Here is a 22,984-nt window from a genome sequence, read left to right as displayed (position 1 = left end):
ATAGATAGATAGATAGATAGATAGATGGATAGATAGAGTTCTATAAATTCTATTTCTCTAGAGAACCCTGGCTAGTAAATCCCACCTTCTCTGCCTTCCTCTGCTATCTTCACATATTATATTTTATGGCTACAGGTGTACCTCTGCAAGACATGATCACAGTATCCTGCATCTCTGAAGCATCTATCATGTGCCTTCTGCTTTGTCAACATCACAGTTCATTCTCACTACAACTCTGTGAATAGATCTCTAGATCCAAAATTGTCTAACTACAGGTGCAGTGTCCTAAGCAGGTTTGTTGGGGAGCAGTTTTGTTTCTGCTTTGATGTTGTTGTTGTTTAGGATTTTGTTTTGGTTTGACTTTTTAGCTTGCTTTGCTTTGTTTCCCACTTAGTCTTACAGCTCTGGTGCCCCAGCACTAACACACAGCAAGCAAGCAACAAGTATTTATGGGACAAATAAATGAAAGTTAATGTTACAGTTACTTTTACTCATGAGAATCCTCAAAGTCAGGAAGTTGGATGAGCTTGCACATAATCACACTGGAAATTAGTGACAGCTAGAATTCACATGTGGGTTTATAGACAAATTTCTAAACAGTCTTATTAAATAAAAACTCAGAGCCAGATATAGGAGTAAAAACCCAAGAGATCAGAGAAATAGGGAAAGCTACAAGCTAACCTCACCTCACTGACACCTCAGTCTCCAAAAAGAGTTACTTCCTGTATACCCATACCTATATGCCTTTTTGTTCTGTTCTCTCATTGGCTCTCTCACACCAGCTACATCACTTCCTCTTCCTGCCCAGCTCTGTCACTCCCTGTCTGTCTGAACAGACCTACAGACCTCAATTAGTTAGTGCTGGGATTAAAGGTATGTATCACCATGCCTGGCTCTGTTCCCAGTGTGGCCTGGAACTCACAGAGATCCAGATTCCTGCCTCCCAAGTGATAGGATTAAAGGCATGCACTACCATTGCCCAACTTCTATATTTACTATAGTGGCTGGCTTTTTCCTCTAATCTTCAGATAAATTTTATTGGGGAACACAATACATCACCACATAGGTTTGTTTACACAGGGCCCTGGATGTGCTTGGTGAGAACTCTATCTCACACATCTGCCACTTGGTGTCAGGGACTTTGTGTAGTCTCTTAGACCTTAGAGAAATGGATGAGTGCTTAATTTCTGGAGGTCGCCAAGGATTCCAATACAATGCCAGTCAACTGCGAACAGCGAAGAAAGCAGCTGTGCTGTGGGACGGTCTGTATGTCAAATTGCTCTGATTGGTCAATAAATAAAACACTGATTGGCCAGTGGCCAGGCAGGAAGTAGGTGGGAGAAGGAGAGAGGAGAATTGTGGGAGGCAGAAGGCTGAGGCGGAGAGACACTGCAGCCGCCGCCATGACCAGCAGCATGTGAAGACGCCAGTAAGCCACCAGCCACGTGGCAAGGTATAGACTTATGAAAATGTATTAATTTAAGCTATAAGAACAGTTAGCAAGAAGCCTGCCACAGCCATACAGTTTGTATGCAATATAAGTCTCTGTGTTTACTTGGTTGGGTCTGAACGGCTATGGGACTGGCGGGTGACAAAGATTTGTCCTGACTGTGGGCAAGGCAGGAAAACTCTAGCTACACAGCTGCCCTCCCACACTGGCAGAAACCAATCTGCTCATTCATGGCATAGAGTTTTGTTTTTGTTTTTTGTTTTTTGTTTTTTTCAAATAATTGACCTGGGAGTAAAGTACACCTGACTAAGTTTCTGAGCTAAATTAGACCCTTGAAACAGCTCTTTTCTTATTTTATATATTTTATATATTTGTGCTCTTAGCACAAATTCCTCTTGGAGATCTACACATAAATCAGACATGTATGGAGCAAAATCATTTAAATGCCATAAGGACTCTTTTTGGTTTTTGTTTGTTTGTTTTTTCAAGACAGGATTTCTCTGTGTAGCCTTGGCTGTCCAGGAACTCACTCTGTAGACCAGGCTGGCCTTGAACTCACAGAGGTCTGGCTGCCTCTGCCTCCCAAGAACTGGGATTAAAGGCATACGCCACCGCCACCCACCACCAGGTTATCATAAGGACTCTTGCCCTTTCAAGATAAACTACCCACACACCCTATGGCGAATGGAGACTGCTCTATTCGGTTAAAAACAGATGCCAATTTTAACATAACTTTACAATAATGTAAAAAGCAATACTGTCTTTGATTTCCCAAGCTAGCTCTATGAAGAACAGTCTTCCCTCACCAGCTGGGTGAGACAGTTCCCAGTCAGTTCTCTAATACAAGATGCACTGTACTCGATAAATACTATGAGGTGCTTAGCACTTCATCATACAACAGGATTTGTATTGGATGGCAGACTCAACTATAGGTTAATGCCATTGCATTAAGCTTGATTGGGTGGGGGTAAAACTGAGCTATGACATTAGGAAAACTAGGCATTTTACATGTAGTTTGACTTAATGAATTTTTCAATTTGTGATGGTTTCATCAGAACATAACGTCATTGGGACATCTGTAAAGTAAATCAGACAAGGTAAGACTCCTCAGAAGCTGGTCATGGGACCAAGATCAACAACTATAGCTTCTTTCTTCACCATCCACTCCACCTTCTCCTCATCCTCAGCACATCAGAAGGTTGGAGTTTTGACCTGGTAGAATGAGCCTTGTACTATGCCCAGTGATAGTCTACTTATTTACTAAGTTATCATGGTTTTCCACGGAGCATTATAACTGTGTACAGGAGTGGCAAAGAGTGCCCCCCCCATATCTGGGATAGGTTTTGTCATTGTTGAATAGCAGTAACCTAATTGTCCTTGACAATGAAGTTCAATCACTACAGTCAATACAGTGACCTCTTGGTACAGAGGGACAGCTTAAAATGACCAGGGGACAGTTTCGGCTTCAGGCTTAACAGAATTATTCCTGAGTTTCCTTGTAGAAACTAGGCCCCAAAGTTGTGATGATGGGAACCCAAGATGCTCAAAGGAGGGCATTGGGTAGAATGGTCTGACAGTGAGGGGTTACTACACCGATCTCCAAGTCTGCATCGTGTGTAGAGGAAACACCATATTTAAGTATATTCTATAGGATAGCAACCCAACATTTAGGGTCTTTCCCAGCTGCTCTTAGGAAGTTCATGATCTAGAAAGTTCTTTGATGGTGAGTTGCATGGCAAACTCAGCTTTCTTGGTTCTTTAGAGTTGAAAGAAGTGTGGGGAAAACCAAGATGATCAAAGGCCCCTCTAGACTGTTCAATTTAGCAGCTACATCACCAATCCCAATTCTCATTTACGTGGAGGACGTTTCTCCCTAAGGCTGAATCTCTCCGCCTTTTTCTGTCTTTTTCAAGTCAATCCTTGCTCTCTTTTATTTATCTATTTACTAATTTATTTATTTACTTACTGACTTCCTTGATGGGGGAGGGCATGAGCATGCCGCAGTGAATGTGTGGAGGTCAGAGAACAACTTTCAGGAGTGGTCCCTCAGTTTCCACCTTGTTGAGGCAGGCCTCTTTTGTTTCTGCGGCTGAGCTGTGTAGTCCAGGCCAGCTAGCCCATGAGCTTCTTGGTGAGTCTCCAGACTCCACCCACAGGAGTCCTGGGATTACAGGTGTGACCTACTGCATTCTGCTTTGGGGTCTGGGGATCAAACTCAGGTCATCAATTTTGCATGACTAGTCCACTGTGCCGTTATCCTAGCCTCTGGCTCTCTCACACACGGAGATCTGGACAGCAGACTATCAGAATTCATAGAACCAGCAACAAGTTTAGAAAACAGATAAGAACTGAGGGGTCCTCTAAGACCAGAAAGCAACGGCAAAAGCAGGTACTGCAGTAAGAACCATTTACACCCAACACCTCTCCAGTGATGCTATAGGAATACCCCCAACATGGAACTACCAGACTCCTTCCTTCCCTCCACAGGAGAATTCGTGTTTAGTTAAACCCAGTCACCTGCCTGCCTCAGGGCAACTACAACAGGGAACAGGAAGATCTCTTCCCTTTAGAGGATTTGCAAGTGAGGAGGACCCCTCACCAAGACCCAAGCACTGAAACACCTCCTCAATCAGGAGTCTAGAAGAACACAAGTCCTAATCAGACAGTAAAAATAGTAGTAGTGCCAGGTGGTGGTGGCACACATTTTAATCCTAGCATTTGAGAGGCAGAGCCAGGCAGATAGATCTCTGTGAGTTCGAGGTCAGCCTGGGCTACAGAGTGAGATCCAGGACAGGCACCAAAACTACACAGAGAAACCCTGTCTCGAAAAACAAAACAAACAAACAAAAAGTAGTAGTAGTAGTAATAATAATAATAACAACAATAATAATGTAGGGGTGGGTAGGTATCTTTGTCAATAAGCTATGAGAACAGGAAGACTCGAGTTCAGATCCCAGCACCCACTTGAGACTCATGGATGCTAGCACACATTTGTAATTCAGGGCTGGAGTAGCAAAGACAGGCAGAGATCTCTGGCTCTCTCAGGCCAGTCATTCTATCAGTGAACTCCAGGTTTGGTGTGACACCAACATCAACTTTTGTCATCCATGAACATACACACACAGAAGCATGCACACACATGAACACCCCTGGCGCGCGCACGCGCACACACACACACACACACACACACACACACAGAGTTTTACTAACATTCATTTGCATGCTAGTTTTATGTCATTTCATTCTATGATTATTGAAGAGAAAATTTGTTATGTTTTGTCTGCATGTATGTCTATTTGTCACTCATGTACCTGGTCCCTCTGGAGGTCAGAAAAGGGCATCAGACCCTGTGGGACAGGAGAGTTACATATGGCTGTTTGCACTCTGGGAATTAAACCCATGTCTTCTGCAAGAGCAGACAGAGCTCTTAACTGCTGAGCCATCTCTCTAGCCCCCTATTATGATTTTCTTAAATTATTTTTTTTTATTATAAAGGTACTATTTAAAAAGCAATATAGGCCGGGCAGTGGTGGTGCACACCTTTAATACTAGCAATCAAGGAGGCAGAGGTAGGCAAATCTCTGTGAGTTCAAGACTAGCCTGGTCTACAGAGTGAGTTCTAGGACAGCCAGAGCTACACAGAGAAACACTATCAAAAAAAAAAAAAAAAAAAAAAAAAAGCAATATAAACTAGGTGTGGTGGCACACGACTTTAATCCCAGAATTTAGGAGGTTGAGGCAGGTGAATCTCTGTGAATTCGAGGCCAGCCTGGGTCTACAGAGTGAGTTCCAGGATAACCAGAGCTACGTAGTAAAACTCTGTTTCAAAAACCAAAACTAACTTAAGTTAAAAATTTAAAAATCAGCCGGGTGGTGGTGGCACATGCCTTTAATCCCAGCACTTGGGAGGCAGAGCCTGGTGGATCTTTGTGAGTTCGAGGCCAGCCTGGGCTACAGAGCAAGATCCAGGAAAGGTGAAAAGCTACACAGAGAAACCTTGTCTCGAAAAACCAAAAAAAAAAAAAAAATTTAAAAATCAATATAAACATGTTAAGAGAAACTTAGAAAAAAAAAGGAATTAGAGAAAAAAATCACTCATAATCTCAAATTCCTTAGAGACACTTTTAGTCCATTTCCTTCCTTTTTCATGTGCAAAATATATATATATAATGACATTTTGGGGGCATTTGAAAATGGAACATGAACAAAAGTGAGGTCTGTTACTACTGGTAGACAAAGTCTGCCTTATTCAGATGGATGGTATAACTGCAACAAGAAAGATCCAAATACATAAAGGGGGACAGGTGGCAGCAAGATGGCTCAGCAGGTAACAGCAGTTGCCATACAAGCCCAAAGACCTAGGTTCAATCCCCCAGACTCCCATGAAGGTGAAAGGAGAGAACCTTGTCCTCCACGTTTACAGTGTGGCATGTGGGTATCAGCACTCACACACATTCCGTGTGTGTGTGTGTGTGTGTGTGTGTGTGTGTGTGTGTGTGTGTGTGTGTGAAAGAGAGAGAGAGAGAGAGAGAGAGAGAGAGAGAGAGAGAGAGAGAGAGAGAGAGCACATGCATACAATGATGATAAAGAAAAAGAAAAGAACACAGAAACCACAACTGGTCAAAATGCAGAGAACAGCTGAGTGTCGAGTGCCCACCCACAACTGATACACCTACAATACAGCACCGAGACTTACACGGAGACTCAGGGAACATCGTGGGAAAGGGGGTGGAAAAGACTCTAACAGCCAGGAAAGCAGGACGGCTGCTTTAAGATTGGGTGTTCTATATATGAAAGTAAAGCTGCAGCCATGAAATGTCAAAACCATGGTTGCCCAAGCAAGACACAAACAATGACAATAACAGTTATCCTGCCAACACGGATGGGGAAAATCTCACAAGGTCCCACCCCTAGATGAAGAACTACAGGCAATCAAGGATTGCTGTGAGATGAGAATTAGTCTTCCCCGGGGTTGATTATGCATATGAGCAACACAGACATATGAGAAACACTCTGATTCTAAATGGACTCAGGAGGTATATGGGTAACAATAATAACTTTTTTTAAAAAAAGAGGCCATGAATTTGAGCAAGAGGGGGATGCACGAGTTGGAAGGAGGGGTTGGTGATGTAAATACACTACACATGTAAGTTTTAAGTTTTTTTTGTTTTTGTCTTTTTGAGACAGGGTTTCTTTACATAGCACTGGCTGTCTTGGAACTCATTATGTAGACCAATCTGGCCTTAAACTCACCAAGATCCACCTGCCTCTGCCTCCTAAGTGCTGGGATTAAAAGTGTGCACCATTAAGCCCAGCTACATATACAAATTTAGAAGAAGAAATGGAGGGAGGGAAGGAGGGAGGGGGAGAGAGAGAGAGAGAGAGAGAGAGAGAGAGAGAGAGAGAGAGAGAGAGAGAGAGAGAGAGAGAACTCCTCTGAGTGATAGCCTATGTAAAGCTCCTAGGCAGGCCTGGGCAGTTCTGCTCAGAGGAAATCCTCCAACAACACGCACAAGCTTCCTAAGCTATAAGAAGACAGAGTTTAGCCGGGCAATGGTGGTGCACGCCTTTAATCCCAGCACTTGGGAGGCAGAGGCAGGTGGATCTCTGTGAGTTCCAGGCCAGCCTGGGCTACCAAGTGAGTTCCAGGAAAGGCACAAAGCTACACAGAGAAACCCTGTCTCGAAAAACCAAAAAAAAAAAAGACAGAGTTTGTTCTGCTCTTGGCCCTAAAGCCTATAAGAGTGAGTCTCACTCAGAACAATGAAATTCTAGTTTTTTCCTTCACCTAAATAAACCAGAATCTTGAAATCTGTTTCTATTAGTTATTTTTTTCAAAATGCATGACTATCTTAGCTACTTTCGGTTACTGTGATAAGATATCAGCTTGAGAAGGAAGGGGTTTATTTGACCTACATGTCCTAATCACAGTCCGCCACGAAGGGAAATGGGGACAGAAACCCAAGGCAGGAACCTGGAGCAGGAGCTGAGACAGAGATCACAGACGATCTGCTGGCTGGCTCACTTTCTAAGATACACCAGGACCACCTTCTTGAGGACAGCACTACCTACAGTGGTATCAATCGTCAATAAAGAAAATACCCCCATGAACACGCCCATAGAACAGTCTGATGGAGGCAATTCCTCAGTTCAGGTTCCGTCTTCCCAGGTGACTCCAGTTTGTGACATGTTGACAAAACGGACAGGCACATTTGCAAAAGCACCAGTCTGAGGGTATAACCCACCATGGTGGGACAGTGTGGCGGTGGGACTGGCTCTAGCTGTGGCATCAGGAGCCTGAGACGGTTGGTCAGAGCCAGGAAGCCAAAAGAGATGAGTGTCGGTGCTCAGCCCCCTTTCTCCTTCCTACTCAATCCAGGACCTCAGCCCAGGGACTCATGTCACCCACATTCAGGCTGAGTCTTCCTTTGGTTAAACTTCGCTGGACACACCTCAGCGATACACCCAGATATGTGTCTCCTAGGTGACTCTGAATCTCACAGGACGGCCATCACACCCTCCACGGTGCTTCCCTTTCCCTGTCCCTCCCCTCCCACCAACCCCTGAATCTTTCCATCTTGGTCTTCCAATCAGCGATGCCTCTGTAGCTGCCTGTGCTGCTCTGGTACCCACCACCTGTTGCCCTCCTCCTAACTTGTGTCTTGCCTCCTGCTTCTAGCCATCCCTCCAGCCCCCAAGAGTGGTCCCCCAATGGCCTACCCATTGGTGACTCCTACCCACCGTTGTTCGGGAGCTCCACGTAGAGCCCTGTCTTTCTGCCAAGGCCCACAGAGCCCTCTAACTCTACAGTTCACACCCCATTAACTGTGTCCCCATTGCCAGCTATAGTCATTCCCTGCCTCACTTTCTCTCCTTCACCAAGCCCCTGCTTTACTGTCCTCGACCCCTCTACCTAGACCGCCCACACCATTCCCAAGCTCACCTCTAGCTGCTTGGCAGTTCCAACCCTGTCTTGCACACCTAACTCAGGAGCAGACCCGGCAAGGTCCCTCCGACTATCCCAGGCTGGGTTAGTTGATTTGTCCCTGTGGTTACTTTCATGTCACGGTGACAGAAACCACCAAAGGAAGGGAGGTTTTGTCTTGGATCACAGCTTTGGAGGATTTCAGTCCATCATGGCGGCGGGGAGTTCATGACTGGGAGAGCGTATAGCAGAATCTCCTCGCATGTCAGGTGGCCAAGAAGCAGAGTACAGATCAAAAATCAGACATCCTCCAAGGCCCACCCCTGATGTCCTATGTCCACCAGCCATTCCCTATCTCCTAAAGCCCCCACTATCTTCAGAAAACACAAGGTGGGGACCAAGTGCTCGGAACATGAGTCTATGGGGGACATTAATGAGTCGAGCCATGGCAAGTCCTCCTGGGTGTCCAGTAACCCCTGTACCTATCACTCTCACTGTACATGCCATGATGCTTTAGCTATGCATGCTCACACAGTGCTCTCTCCTTGCAGCCTCAGAACTCCTCCAGTGTGTTTGTGTTCCCTGAGGAGCTTTAGGACATTGCCAGGAACGTGGCACAGCTTGATGGTGAATGAATGAGACTCTACCATAAATTTTCCTACCTGTAAAAAACAGTTGAAGCAAGAATTCCAAATAATCCCTCCCTCTGCCCGGGCTGTCAGAAGCCAAGGAGGAGCGGGCAGAGGATACAAACTATGCCCCAGCTCATCAGTAAATATACAGCCAGAAGACAAAAAGCAAAGGGCTTTTATAGACTGCCACTTTTAGAAAAGCAGATGTTTAAAAGACTGAATTATTTCTTCAGTTACCATGAGCAGTAAAGGCTGGTTAAAAATAATATGTCCCTTAAGGGACCTGATTTCTCAGGCTGTAGTCAGGGCAGAAGGAAAGATGAGTGTTCTGTTCTCCTTTGTAAATTAATTTCTTCTTTCTTAAGTGGATGTACTGTTATTTAAAAGAAACCCTGGGCTTGTCTTGTTCTTGTGTTCACTGAGGGAGCCAATGAAATGGTTTTGCAGTTTGCAACTGCTGAGCTCAACTTGGCGATGCAACTCTAAACACTCCAAGATCACATACATGTAGGCTTCCGGCATACAACAGGAAGCAAGATGTACCTACAGACTGAAAAACTACAGGTCCGACAGGCAGTACATCCAGGGAGATCGGAGATAATGATTTGTTTCTCAGTGAAAAGTTAACTGTTAACATCAGCCTTCCAATGGTGGTGTCAAAGATCTGTACTGTCTCTGTAACACATATGTATGTACAAACATAAACTCAGGACCACAAACAGGTTATATGACTTCTCTGAGAGTCCATAAACATGGAGCTGACTCACACTCAGACACACACTTCACCTGACTCACTAAAGGCTCAGGAAGGTCAACCAGTCACAACAGGTGGTGATGACAAGAATCTGTCAAAAATAACAAGCCAGGCTGGGGATGTAGAGTGCTCGCCTGGCATTCATGAGTCCTGGGTTCAATTACTGACACCCAGCTTCCAAGGGCTGCTATGAAATCCACGTGTGCCTCAGTGAGTCCCTGTTCTGTGGACCTTCTTGGGGCAAAGCTTGTCTCTAGAAGCTGTTCTGATTTTTAAGAAAATAGTAAGTCACTATCACACCTATGGCTCAGTCTCTTCATCTATAAAGTGGGGTAAAAACAGCTAACTAGCAAAGCTGCATAAACATTTCTGGTATTAAGTAAGCCACCAGACACTGTGTCTACATGAATTTCAGCCCAAGCTGTATTTGTAACTGTGAGATCTCAGAACTAAAATTTCTTGCCCAACAATTCCAAATATCATTTGGAGGATTATCAAGTCTAGATTTAATCAGTACCATGCACTAATTTTGTTTTAAAAGCCATGCCTCCCTAGCAAACTTAATATCCAAAACAAACTTTTTTTGAAAACTTAGTTTTAAGTGGGAAATGGTGGCACACACCTGAAACCCCAACATTTGGGAGAAAGAGGCTGGAGGATCAGGAGTTTTCAAAGCCAATCTTAGCTACACCGAGATTTTTAAGGCTAGTTGTGACTACATGAAACCCGGTCTCAAAAAATAAATAAATAATAAAACAGAGGTTTTAAAGATTTATTTGACTTTTAGGTTAAGCAAGGGGGTTATGTGCACATGAGTCCAGGTGCCCTCAGAAACCAGAGGTATTAAGATTCCTCTGCAGCTGGAGTTACAGGCAGTTGTGAGATACCCAGGATGGGTGCTGGGGACCAAAGTTATGTCCACTGCAAGAGCAATGTCTTAGTCAGTGTCTTGTTGCTGCGAAGAGACACCATGACCACTACAACTCTTATAAAGAAAAACATTTAATTGGGGCTGGCTTACAGGTTCAGAGGTGTAGTCCATTATCATCATGGTGGGAAGCATGAAGACATGCAGACAGACGTGGTGCTGGAGAGGTAGTTGAGAGTTCTACATCTTGATCTATAGGCAGCAGGGAGAGAGAGAGAGAGAGAGAGAGAGAGAGAGAGAGAGAAAGAGAGAGAGAGAGAGAGAGAGAGAGAGAGAGAGAGAGAGAGAGAGAGAGAGAGAGAGAAGCTAGCCACTGGGCCTGACCTGAGCTTCTGAAACCTCAAAGCCCACCCCCAGTGACACACTTCCTCCAACAAGGCCACACCCACTCCAACAAGGACACTGGTCCTAATCCTTTCAAATAAAGCCACTCCCTATGAGCCTATGAGGCCATTTTCATTCAAACCACCACAAGCAGAATGCATTCTTAACTACTGAGCCATCTCTTCAGCCCCGTAGAACTTTTTTTAAAGGAAGGAGAATAAGAAGTTACTGATAGAAGTTTGTCCTCCCATCAATGGGAATGTTTCAGTTTTATCTACTTCCTTGACTGTAGAAAAGTTAGCCTTGCCTCTAAATCTTTCTGACTACCTATGCGAGAACAAAAAGAGGGCCAGCAAATTGTCCTCTTGACCTCCACACTTGGGCCCCTGTCATGCAAAAATAAACAAACAAATAAACAAATGTAACTAAAAACGTTTACATAGTAAAAAAGAGTTTTCAACAACAACCAAAAAATGTGCAATTGTTTCGTGAAAGAAAGAGTTATAACAAAAACACTCTTGACTCTTTCTTCTAAACAGAGCCAGGCCCACGCTTGAGGAATGCCAAGTGATCCTCATTAAAGTAATGAGGATATTTTCAGTGACATATGTCTGACTGACTCGAGTTTAGTTGGCAGAGCTTACGGCAGCCAAAGCCTCCAAAATAACTCATGGCTGGCCAGCCCAGCCGAAACACACTCGGCAGAAGTATTTCACACGGCTTTAAGGATGATGCCCCACCCCAGGCCAAAGGTCTGCCAGGCCATAGGCAAATTGTTGGGACATTAAACATACATTCCTGTGACACCACCAGCAGGTCAAGCCTAATACCCTCAGCCCATCCAGCTCCTCTCTGCAAAAGTCACTAACCTGAATAGATCCGGTGGCTTCTTGTCCCTGCCCCACCCGACCAGCAAGTTATTTTTAACTTACAACATTGGCTAATAAGTCTGTTTTGCATTTTAAAAAAAATACCCTTTCAGAAACAGAGACTATGAAGAAAAAAAAAAAAACCATTGCAATTCAGTGAGAAGTCACTCCACTAAAGCATGAAAAAAAGTAGTCTGGACCTGTTCATCCTAGATCACAGGTTGGCAAGGAGGGCTAAGCAGGACCGGTTGGCAAAGCACTCCTCAGTGTCTTCAGCCTGGTCAGCATCGGCCATCAGCAGATTACCATTCACAGGGGTGTTTTCTAAGAAGCCACCCTTAACCACTTTCTCTCTTTTCCACACCAAATTGTAAGACATATCTGTTAGAAAAGGTAGCGATGAGGTCAAGTTCCGGACACTGTTCTAGTGTCCCTAATAAAATGACCATAGGCGGAGGTCATGGGAGCAGCAGCCTTCCAGGTCAGGCCAACATCTGTTGACTTATTAACTGGATGCCTGCCATGCATCATGCATCATGGCAGGTAGTGTGGTAATGGTACCACATCCTAGGAGGACTGTACCTAGTGAGAGCCTCCAAGCCTGCATCCACCTCTCTATCTTCGGCCTAAGGCTGTAGCATCCACAGCTCTCCTTTGGTGATTCTCAAATGTGCAGCCAGAAGAAGGCTTCCAGTCACAGTCTGCATACAGTCAGGCCAGCATCAAATGTGAAGGTCGCCGGGCTGCAACCAGACACAGCCCAACAAGTTCTCCACCTTGAAGGACCCAGCATTACAAGTCTAGTTGTAAACCTAGTTTGAAACCAGTCTTCCATGAAGTGGCCAGTTAGATTTTGATGATAGAGTAAATCTAAAGCAGCCAATTATATTTTCAAAGTAGTCTGAGTTCAAGTATGATAGCCACGTTTTCATTTTTTTAAGAAGGGGTAAGCTTGAGGCTGGAGAGACAATTCCAAGTTCAAGAGTACAGCCTGCTCTTCTAGAAGACCTGAGCTAAGTTCCCAATACCCACATCACAACCACCTGTAACTCTAGCTCCAAGGAATCTAACACTCTCTTCTGGAACATAACACATACATAGCATACAATCACACACACACACACACACACACACACACACACAAGCTCATGAGTTTAAAAATCTGTTTTTAAGGAGAAAGCTGAAGAACTCAAGGCAAATGCTGTGGCTTCTGGAGATTAGTTCATAGCCAGAAAGGGAGGGAGGGAGGGGTGGAGGGAGGGAGGAAGGAAAGGAGGAAAATGTGATTGTTTTACTTTTGTTTAAATTTTAGAGATTAAAGAAAAAAAGTCCATCAGTTTCAGCCACTTGGTTCTTCCTAACAGTCTGCTGCAGGGACTTGAGCCTGGCCCGTTCATGGTGAACTTGGCTCTGGCAGGCCTTGCCCTTCTCCCCCACTCCCTCCGCCTTACTAAACTGTTAGATTGCATTCCTAAAGCTACTCACCAAGGTCCATTCCCTTGTTTGGCCACTTCCTCCTCCTGAGGCTGACCACCAAGATCCAGCTATCAAAGTATTGAAGCCCAACAATCAAAAGCCCCCATTGGCTGCCCTAATTAACATGCCCAGTTAAAATTAAACACTTCATCCTAACACGTGGTTTCCCCTTTTACCTTTATAAACTTTCATTTTTCCTTTGGGTCACCTCTGTCTCCTCTCTATCCAGAGACAGTCCTTTGACAACCCCCACCTCCAGGATAAATACCCCGGCCCCCCTCTCTCTCTTCCTTTCCTCTTCTTCCTCATCCTCTAGCTCTTGTCTGTGTCTCTTGTTCCCTGCCCTCTGTCCCTCTGGGGCAAACTGATCTCCTTTGTGCTGAGAACTTGCTCTTGGGGGTCCTTTCCCCAGCTATAGAGATGATGATATTGTGGAACAAACAAATCTCAGCATCTTTCTACAGGAAAACTTTATTTCTTGCTAACATATGTAGGATACCAGGGAGACCTGTTTCATGTGTCACATCCCAGGATACATGGTGCCACTCTAGCAGTTCAAAGAGTAGTGACTAGCCAGGGTACAGAAGGGTAGAAACAAGAGATCTCAAGTCTGTAGGTAAATAACCTCTGCCCGCATCACATGTTCCTAGCATTTATTCCATTGGCCCAAGCAAGTCACATGGCCAGTAACTCAAAGGTACAGATTGCCCATCCAGATGCTGCTGTGTCCTGCATGGCTTTAGTTCTGGAAAACTGACTGGGGGGCAGCAAGAGAATGGAAAAAAAGATACACAGGCACAGAAAGGTAGAGAAAACCTGGGCTTGGGTGGGCCAGGCCATGTACTCTGGTGGAGATGCAGCAACCACAGAATCAGCCCAGAAACTCAGCCTTTATTTTACACATCTGAATGGAGGAGGCGGGTTGATGGTATACACCTTAGGGGCAGGCTTACCTAGTCTCAATAGAAGGTCTCTGTAGGGAAGCAGTCTCAGGCTGCGGTGATCCCAGAAGAGAATGCTGTGGTTGATAGTTTTTATACACACCGGTCAGTCGTTCATAAACACTTATACTTGGGTCATTGTGTTATGTGACAAAACATTTGTTGGGGAGACACTACACACACGTCTAGTCACCATAGAGTGGGAGCCCAGGACAGATCAAAGTATGGATACCACCAAAATCGAGCTTGGTAAACCAGCAAGTGTTATTGGGGTTACTTGCAGGAATATGGGTGAGAGGTTAGTTACAGGAGCAGAAATGACTCAGAGACAGTTGCATCACCAAGACCCACCACAGCATGGGTGACAAGGCACAACAATGGGAACTTGGAACACACTGCACAGCCTTCAGGCAGCTCAGCAGGTTGGAGAGTGTCCTTTCCAAGCGACTCTGCTCTAAACCTCTTCCAGGCTGCTAGGTGGTCTCTGCTGCTTCCAGGCATCCTGTCTGGTCTCATTTTTACTGCTTGGCTTGGCTGACAGTCTCCTATTCACCTTGGCTTCTCTGAGAGTGACCCTCGGCAGTCTTTATTGCTTACTCTGGACCGAGGGGGCCTAGTGAATCTTGTCGGTTTCAAGGACTTCCTGAAGCTATTTTGAGTAGTTTACCTCCCTGCTTAAAGAGCTTCCCCATAGTATGGAATGTTTCCATCTTGGAGGAAATTGTTGCACAACACACAGGAAGACTTTTGCCAATTTCCTGAACCTAACTTGGAGAAGGTTTGGCCCCTCTCATTGGTCTAATGCACTGGAGCCCTTGACATAACGGTAAGCATGTTAACAATACACACTCAGGGTTTCAACTGTTCTTTACATGTTCACCCAAGGCTTCCTCCACTCCCCTGCAAGCGGCCAGGTCAAGAGCGTGGATCCATACCACTATTACAGAGAGGGAAGAAATGGCACTTAAAAACCCAGCTTCTCTACTCTCTCAACAGTCTGAAAGGCAGGCATCCCCTGCACCATTGTCTTGAGTCTGTGGAGCCTTCTGTTATTCACCCAACGAAGTGTAAGCTGCTTTAGCAAAATTAGAATTCACAGCCTCTGCCTTCCAGACCTCTGTGGTTTCTTCCTGGAAGTAGCCCCCGGCATCGTTAATAATCACATCCCTTGCGTTTCGGGGCCCAAATTAGTTCTTCTCCAACAAAGCCCCGGCCCAGCGTTGCCTCTTCTCTTAGCCTGATGGGAGTTTAACATTGTTTGGGATCTTCTGCTCTGCTTTTACAAGCCATTTTTACTACTGCTGCACTAATAAATTATTTATGGTGGGAAACCAAAATCAGAAAATCCTGGCTACTTGAAGACAGACTTTATTAAAAACATCTCCTTCCCCCTTGCAACAGAGACCCCCCCTAGGTACACTCAGTTCCTCTGCTTACCCAGCCTCAATGCACAGTGCAAGAGACACTGCCCATGGCTACAGAGGCCAGGGTGTGGAAGAAGAGAGCAGGAAGCTAATTCTCTAATTAATTTAATTAATTAATGGGATTTTTTTTTCTTTGCTGCTACTGCCTGGTGCCACGTAGGCACAGATGAATGTGACTTTACGGGTCTGACTGGTAGTGGTGGGAGGCCAGTGAATGAAATGGGAAGCCACCTCACCCTGATGCAGTAATCCCTTGTTCACAGAAGAACTGGCTATGGAAAGGCTGCTGAGATGATTTGGTAGTGGGATGTTTCAGTGAATAAGGTCGTGATGAGCAGGCATGAGGACCTGGGTTCAGATCGCCAGCACCCATGTTTAAAAAAAAAAAAAATGCACTATGCCTTTATCCCAGTACTGGGAGAAAAACCAGGAGAACCCAGAGGTCCATTGGCCTGCCAGTCTAGACAATAAATGAGCTCCAGGTTCAGCGAGTCTTGTCTCAAAAATAAATTAAATAAGACCAAAATTGACAGAAGAAGACACCTGACATACATGGGAGAGGGGGATGGAAGGGAGTGGGGGGGTGGGGCAAGATAGAGAGGATGTTTATGAGTGGCCAGTTCTGGGCCTGATAGCAAGGCATTGGGCTGAGATGTCTCTAGAATAAAAGGGAGTTTATATTCTGCAGAAAGGGACGATTAGTTGAGAAGAAAGTAGCCATAAGACCCTGGGTAGTCTTAACCCCCTCTGAGGACCCATTGGCCTTTCACCTGAAAACCATGACACCAGGCAGGTCCCCACTGGAAACCCAGGAGAGGACTTTATAGCTAAAGGCCAGAGGACAACCTGAACTGCATGAACTGAACTGCAGAAAGGGCAAGAGAGGAGGGCTCCCATGATTCCACAGGATAAGAGTGCAGCCCTGGGGCACTAGACCAGGTACAGTGAGCGTAGCCAGAGACTCTTTCTGCCTCTCCGCACTGGCAGCGTTGTTCGGACGGACCAGGTGCCTCAGTCGCCAGCGCGCTGTTCGCTCAGAGTCCCGGGGTGGGGCCCAGGACTGTCTCAGCTCTTCACTTCCACGCCTTGGAGCCCAGACGCCGCAGGGTCTCCCCTTCTTTCCCCATCTTTTGCCACCGGAGTGGGGGGTGGGGGAGTCGAGATTGACAGTACACACATCAATGACAGCTTTAAGGCGGAAGGGGTGGGGGCTGTCCCTCCCCACTCCTGACGCACCCGGTCCCCTCCTCCCCTTAGCACACCCTGGCGCCTGGAGTTGGTACTGGCAGTCAGAGAGGTCCAGAGACTGTGCCCCGTACCCTGCCTGCCCCTGACACTCTGGCCTCCCCTAGGCTGATCTGCTTGCAAAGATCCGTCCCCACGTTCCCAGACACCTAGGGTCTGATGGTTCCCAGCCCTCGGAGCCGGCTTCCTCGCTGCACCTAGCTAGTCCAGGAGCCTCGGGGAGAACATAGTGCCGAGTACAGGGCCAGGATCTCGGTGGCGGCAGCTACTCCCGGTGTGTGGGGGGAGGGGGCGCGGGCCGTTGGGGGGTGCGCAGAGGTGCCAGGGGACCGAGGGACAGCGGGACATCTGGCCTGGCCACGCGGCTTCAAGTTTCCACGGGCGCAAGGTTGTGCAACCGCGCGATCCGAGCGAGAGCCGCGAGCGCCTCGGAAAACAAGGCGAGCCCATAAACAAAGCCACGTGGCCTCGGGGCCCGGGGGGGCCGGGCTAAGAGCAGGCGGCTCTTCCGGCAACAAAGAGCCGGGGCAGAGGCCCGGGATAAATACTGCGCCCCGGCAGCCTGGCGCAGCATACCCGGAGTCCGACGCGACCGGAGACCCTCCCCAGCGCCTGCGCCCTCTGCGAGTGCAAGGACCCCCCCGCGCCCACCCCAGACCCGCAACCCTCCACACCAGTACCCCACACTTGTCCCGGTCGCCGCCTGTGTTCCCCTAGCATCTTTCCTGCGCCGCGCATCCCCGGGGCCAGCCAGGCCGGTCGGTCCCCGGCTATCAATCCGTCCTGTCCGTCGGTCGCGTCCGCGCTCGGTGCCATGCCGTTCCTTGGGCAGGACTGGCGGTCCCCAGGCCAGAGCTGGGTGAAGACAGCCGATGGCTGGAAGCGCTTCCTGGATGAGAAAAGCGGCAGCTTCGTGAGCGACCTCAGCAGGTGAGGACATACCCCAACTTCCAACCTCACAAAACCCGACCTAAGCTGGTCGCAGGGGTGGGGTGCGGGGTGGGAAGCGCCGCAGGGGCAGATGAAGGAAGGCAAGCAGGGCTGGGCCAGGATAAAGAGGGAGCCTCTGGCTGAGGGGGCAGGAGTGAGGTGCCCGGATTTCTGCAAAGGTCTCCAGAACACAAGAGATGGGTAATTTGGTGTCTCTTACTGACCAAGGTCAGTGTCTCCCTACAGAACCCGGGATCCCTCAGTCTGGCAACCGGGATCAGGTCCCTTAATACTTGCACTCAGGCGCACAACTCAGGGACTCTTGCCTTTAGACCCCGGGATTGCAGAGTTACTGCTTTAAGTGGGCGCCAGCGAGTTGGCTGTGTGCCTTTCCCTGTCCTGTGACAGGACCCAAGGAGAACAAGTACGGCAGTCACGAGCCGGATGGTGGGTCTGGTCGTGGGCACTGACTGCCCTGAGTTGCACGAAGGCTCTTCCCACACACAGTCGACGGCTGAGTGGGCCGAGAAAAAAAGAGTGACTGGGAGGGGCTGCCGATGGGCCCTGGGACAGCAGCCTTCCTGGGCAGACTTGCGAGTGGGTGGTAGTGGTAACGCTCAGGGGCCGCAGGGAGGCGGGTACGAAACACGCAGCACGCACAGAGCTCTGCTTCGGGAAGGACCAGGCTCTTGCACCTGTTTCCTCCGTGGCCCTTTCCAGTCAGTCTTCACACGGTGCGCACACTCCCATTCCCAGTGGTGCCTGCCAGCTGCAGAAAGACCACCCAGACTTGAAGTCGCACCTGAGCTCTGTCGTCTGGTGGAAAATCTGAGGTCGGAACAAGTGCCCACTCGTAAATTATAAGGTCGAGGATCAACCCCCAACCTGGGCAGCTGACTGCCTGAGACACCCAAGGAACGTGATAAAAAATGGGTTCAGAGGGGGCTGGTGCAGTTGAGGTCACCCCGGGGTGCCGTTCCCTCCCACTATCCTTTGATTGACACCCCCACACAGCCCTGCATCCTTAAACTGACTTCAATAGCGTTCTGTGAGTGGGCCAGGTCCCACTGAGTGAGATTTGCCAATGGTTGTTTGAATAAAGGTTTGGCAATTAATTATCAAGAAACTATGGTTATATGGGCAGCTTGACCTCCAAGGCCTCCCATTTGATTGTGATTTGTAATGCTTGAATTCCCTCTGTCTCTTAATGAAGTGAAACAAAACATTGAACTCGGGGCCTTTCAGGAGAACCGAATATATTAATTAACCTCTGTGTTAGGTCCTCTGAGGCAGTTTGGAACACTCTAAAGAAATCTTATTCACAGAAAAATCAGATAAATGACCAACTGTTGTACCTGATCATTTTCCAGAGAATAGAATTAACAGTTATACCTAGTACTTCTTCCTCAGCTAAGTGAGAAGGAAGTAGACCAGAAGAAGCTTTCTCCTCCTTGGAATCATCCACTTTAGAAGCCAGAATCTAATATCCCCAGCCCTCAGTTTCTGTATAAAAAGTTCAGCTTCGGGCCGGGCGGCGGTGGCACACACCTTTAACCCCAGCACTCCGGAGGCAGAGCCAGCCGGATCTCTGTGAGTTCGAAGCCAGCCTGGTCTACAGAGAGACCAAAACTACACAGAGAAACCCTGTCTCAAAAAAAAAGCTCGGCTTCATCCCAGGGTGATGCTGCAGGGGCTCAGCCAGCTGCATCACAGTGACTTGCCCCAGTAAAATAGGGTAACAGCCCACTGTGTTCAGCAGGCCCAGATCTAAAGGGGCGAAACCGCAGTTCACCTAGATACTCACTCCATTCTTGCTCTGGGCTACAGAAATCATGACACCCCACTCTCCCTGTTACAAAAGACCTGAGGATGAGTTCATCTTGCCCTGGAAGTTTTAAGGAGGCTGGAGTCTGGGACTGCATCCCTTCCTGCCCCCTTTCTGTTCTTGCACATCGCACCTGTGAACTGAAGCTGTCCCTCCCAGTCATTATCTCAGCAGCGATCAACACCGTGACCACCTGCAGCCCTCTGCTGAGTCACAGTTGAGGACTGATTTGGTCATCTGCCTCTCTGCAGAGCAGCTGGCTGTTTGCAGGGTATTTTTTTTCCCCAGCAACTGTAAACAATCCCCTCCTTCCTTAGCTCGAGAGTCTGCCAACTTCTTAAAAGCAGTGGCCTCCTGAGGTCTGGGTTTGTGATCTCAAATATCCCACTGTTTCCCGTCTTGGTTTTCCTGTGATGTAAGCTTTGGGCCCAGTGCCTGACTGCACAGGTGAGCTTGAATGCCCTCTCTTGTTCTCAGAAAACAAAAGGCAGGTCCTTTATAAGAGAAGGTGAGTGACTGTAAACTGAACTACTGAGGCACAGGCTGCTTCTCTAGTTCCATGGACCATCCTGAGAGTTGCCTAGCAAGGGCAAAGAATAAAGGTGTGCTTTGAGGGGTTTTAGTGTGAACCCTGACTTGCCTGCATGGTACACCTGTTCTGGACTCTGCTGGCCATTGTTCCTGTGGTCCAGGGCCCTGTCCTCCAACAGCCAAATGTTAAAGTCTCAACGCAGCCAAATGCCTCCTAAGACCATAGACTTTAGATAAGCTTAAAGCTGGCCCCTTAAAAAGTTGGAACTTATAAGATAAAGGAGGAACGGCAAATAAGGCAGATTAGAATTTCAAGGAAGGAACAGTGAGCTGGAGTGATCCAAGAATGCTTCAAGGAAGTGGTGGTTGAGATGGCCCACACTGCCTCCTCCCAACCACCCTTGCCCCACCCCAACCCCAGGATGAGTAATCTCAGCTCTCTTCTCCAAGCCTGGACTTCTGCAGTTAAAAGCCCATTTCAGTGATATAGACTGTGTGTTGCTAAGGCTGGTCCAGGAAGGAGGAAGTCGGTCTTTATGCCTTGAATAAAAATAATAGTGGAGATATTTTTATGAGCACTTACTCTGTGCAAGGCAGTATTGTAAGAAGCTTCGTGCACTAGCCTGTTTCCCCAAAGCAATCCAGGAAGTAGTCCTTTGAAGTTTGACAATCTGGATATGACTTTGAGCAAATAAACATCAAAATCTCATTGGCCATAATCAGGACTATAGAACCACTTTGGGTCGGGACGTGATTTTATTAAATGTTTTTCTTAGTAACGAATGAAATAAATAAAGATCATGTTTCCTAGCCCCTCCTTTATCTGCTGCCACAATCGTATTATTTTGAAATCTTCCCACCTTTTCTGCAGTTGTCTTATAGTGTTTTCCATATGTTTGATGGTAATGTGGATGCTAGGTGAAGGAGGGCTTTTTCCTTATTCTTGGCCTGTGCCTATAAACATCAAGATTAGTAAGAAGTAGCTACAAAGTAACAACTCACTGACTATTGTTAACATTTGGTGAGGAAGGCAGCCTCCTTAAGATGGTTTTGGTTACTTTAAATATATTTATATATAATGTATGCTATAATTTGTAAATGGTGGAAGTTTTTCTTGTTAAACATTGAGTTGTAATTTTCCATTGATTTTTGCATTTCCTGGAAATAGACATAACCGGGGTCTCAAAATAGCCACGGAATAGATTATTGCTTGAAAGAAAACATAAGCAGACTACACAAATAAACTTCACAGCCTTGCTTCCAAGCCCAGCCTCCAGAATTCAAACCCTAATCCAAAATGAGACGTATAGGGTTTCCCTGTGGTTAAAACTTTTCTATACTCTGCATCAAGAGAGCATCATCGGTGGTGTGAAATTCTTCCTGAATTGGCTTTGGGAATGAGTCACTCCAGCTTAAAGCAGCTCATTGTAGCATCTGTGATGAAAACAAGTGTTCAACTTCCCTGGAACACTTTCCATTAGAAAAGTATAAGATGAGGTGTGGACGGTTAAAACTTGTGGAGAATGGTCACTATCTGGGCCTGATAAGGAATCCTGCTGCAGACCCTTGTATGTATGACTTAAAATAACTTTGTTTTGTTGCTCTCTAGGTGTGGAATTTTTACTGTAGTTTGTAGGGCTGTGGGTCTCTTGTGTATTTCTTTAAACATAAGTCTTCCTGTGGTATTTTTGCCCACAGAATGTTCTAGCTTTGTTTTCCTGACACTCTGGGACATCACGGACCACTCAAGTGCCTTCCCATCTTTTCCTCTTCCTTGGCTTTGATTGAAATTCTTTAAGTTGGCCTCTGAAACTGGAGTTCTGTTGTTTGTTCTGCCCCTTTCTTCATGCTGACTAGAAGCAGAACATGACCTTGTCAGTGGCTCTTTGCCCCTCACAGCCATGCAGGCAGACAGACAGACACACACTCAGCCTTACAAAACCTGACCCAAAATGTTCACCCTTGACTCACTTAAGCAAGTGCCTCTGAGAGAGGCCATTTCTGCACCACACAATCTAAGCCTAAAAATATCCCGTTTCCCTGGATGGAAAAGAGCAGGCTAAAGGCGTTCGGGAACTCAATAAATCGTTGACTGGTGGCCTGTCGGTTTGTCCCTGCCGGATCTGAAAGCAGGACCAGGGTATCTAGCTGGTGATCTCAGCATTTTAATAAGATACTAAGGCAAGTCCTACTTACTGAGACACCAATCGCAATAAAAGAATACTGGACAGTTTCTGGCCTTCCTGTCCCTGCTATTATTTACACAAAGCAGGAAATACAGAGGAGCATATATGCTTATATTCATCCACCCTAAAAACATATAAATCAAATCACATTTTAAATTCTACAAAGAAAGTCAGAAAATTAAAGGACTCTTAATATATTAGTGGACCCACACACCTGATTTGTACAGGTGGTTGTTATAAATCCTTCCTGCCTCTTGACGGTTGAAAAGCAGGGAGCCAGGCAGTGCTGGCGCACGCCTTTCATCTCAGCACTCAGGAGGCAGAGGCAGCTGGATTTCTGAGTTTGAGGTCAGCCTGGTCTACAGAGTGAGTTCTAGGACAGCCAGGGCTACACAGAGAAACCCTGTCTCAGAAAATCAGAACGAAAACCAAAAAGAAAAAAGAGTCAAGGAACCCATCTTCCTGTTAAATTTTAGTATTTCTTTCCCATCATTTTTGTAGAAGGTATTCAGGGATTTTCTTTACATTGTGAGACAATCACCCT

At 46.7% G+C, this 22,984-nt stretch overlaps 1 protein-coding gene across 1 annotated transcript in view; it reads left to right on the top strand.

Annotated features, from left to right (window-relative positions):
* The first annotated feature begins 13,921 nt into the window (after positions 1-13,921).
* Fbxo32 (F-box protein 32) overlaps positions 13,922-22,984 on the top strand; it is a 43,378-nt gene continuing 34,315 nt past the window's right edge. Inside the window, exon 1 of the mRNA XM_028871885.2 lies at positions 13,922-17,898. Coding sequence (XP_028727718.1) covers positions 17,783-17,898 — 116 coding nt within the window. The 5' untranslated portion in view covers positions 13,922-17,782. The remainder of the gene's footprint in view (positions 17,899-22,984) is intronic.

Source organism: Peromyscus leucopus, chromosome 20, assembly GCF_004664715.2.
Source record: "Peromyscus leucopus breed LL Stock chromosome 20, UCI_PerLeu_2.1, whole genome shotgun sequence".
NCBI classification, from domain to species: Eukaryota; Metazoa; Chordata; class Mammalia; order Rodentia; family Cricetidae; genus Peromyscus; species Peromyscus leucopus.
The sequence above is the reverse complement of the archived record's forward strand: the minus strand, read 5'-3'. Positions and strand labels throughout refer to the sequence as shown.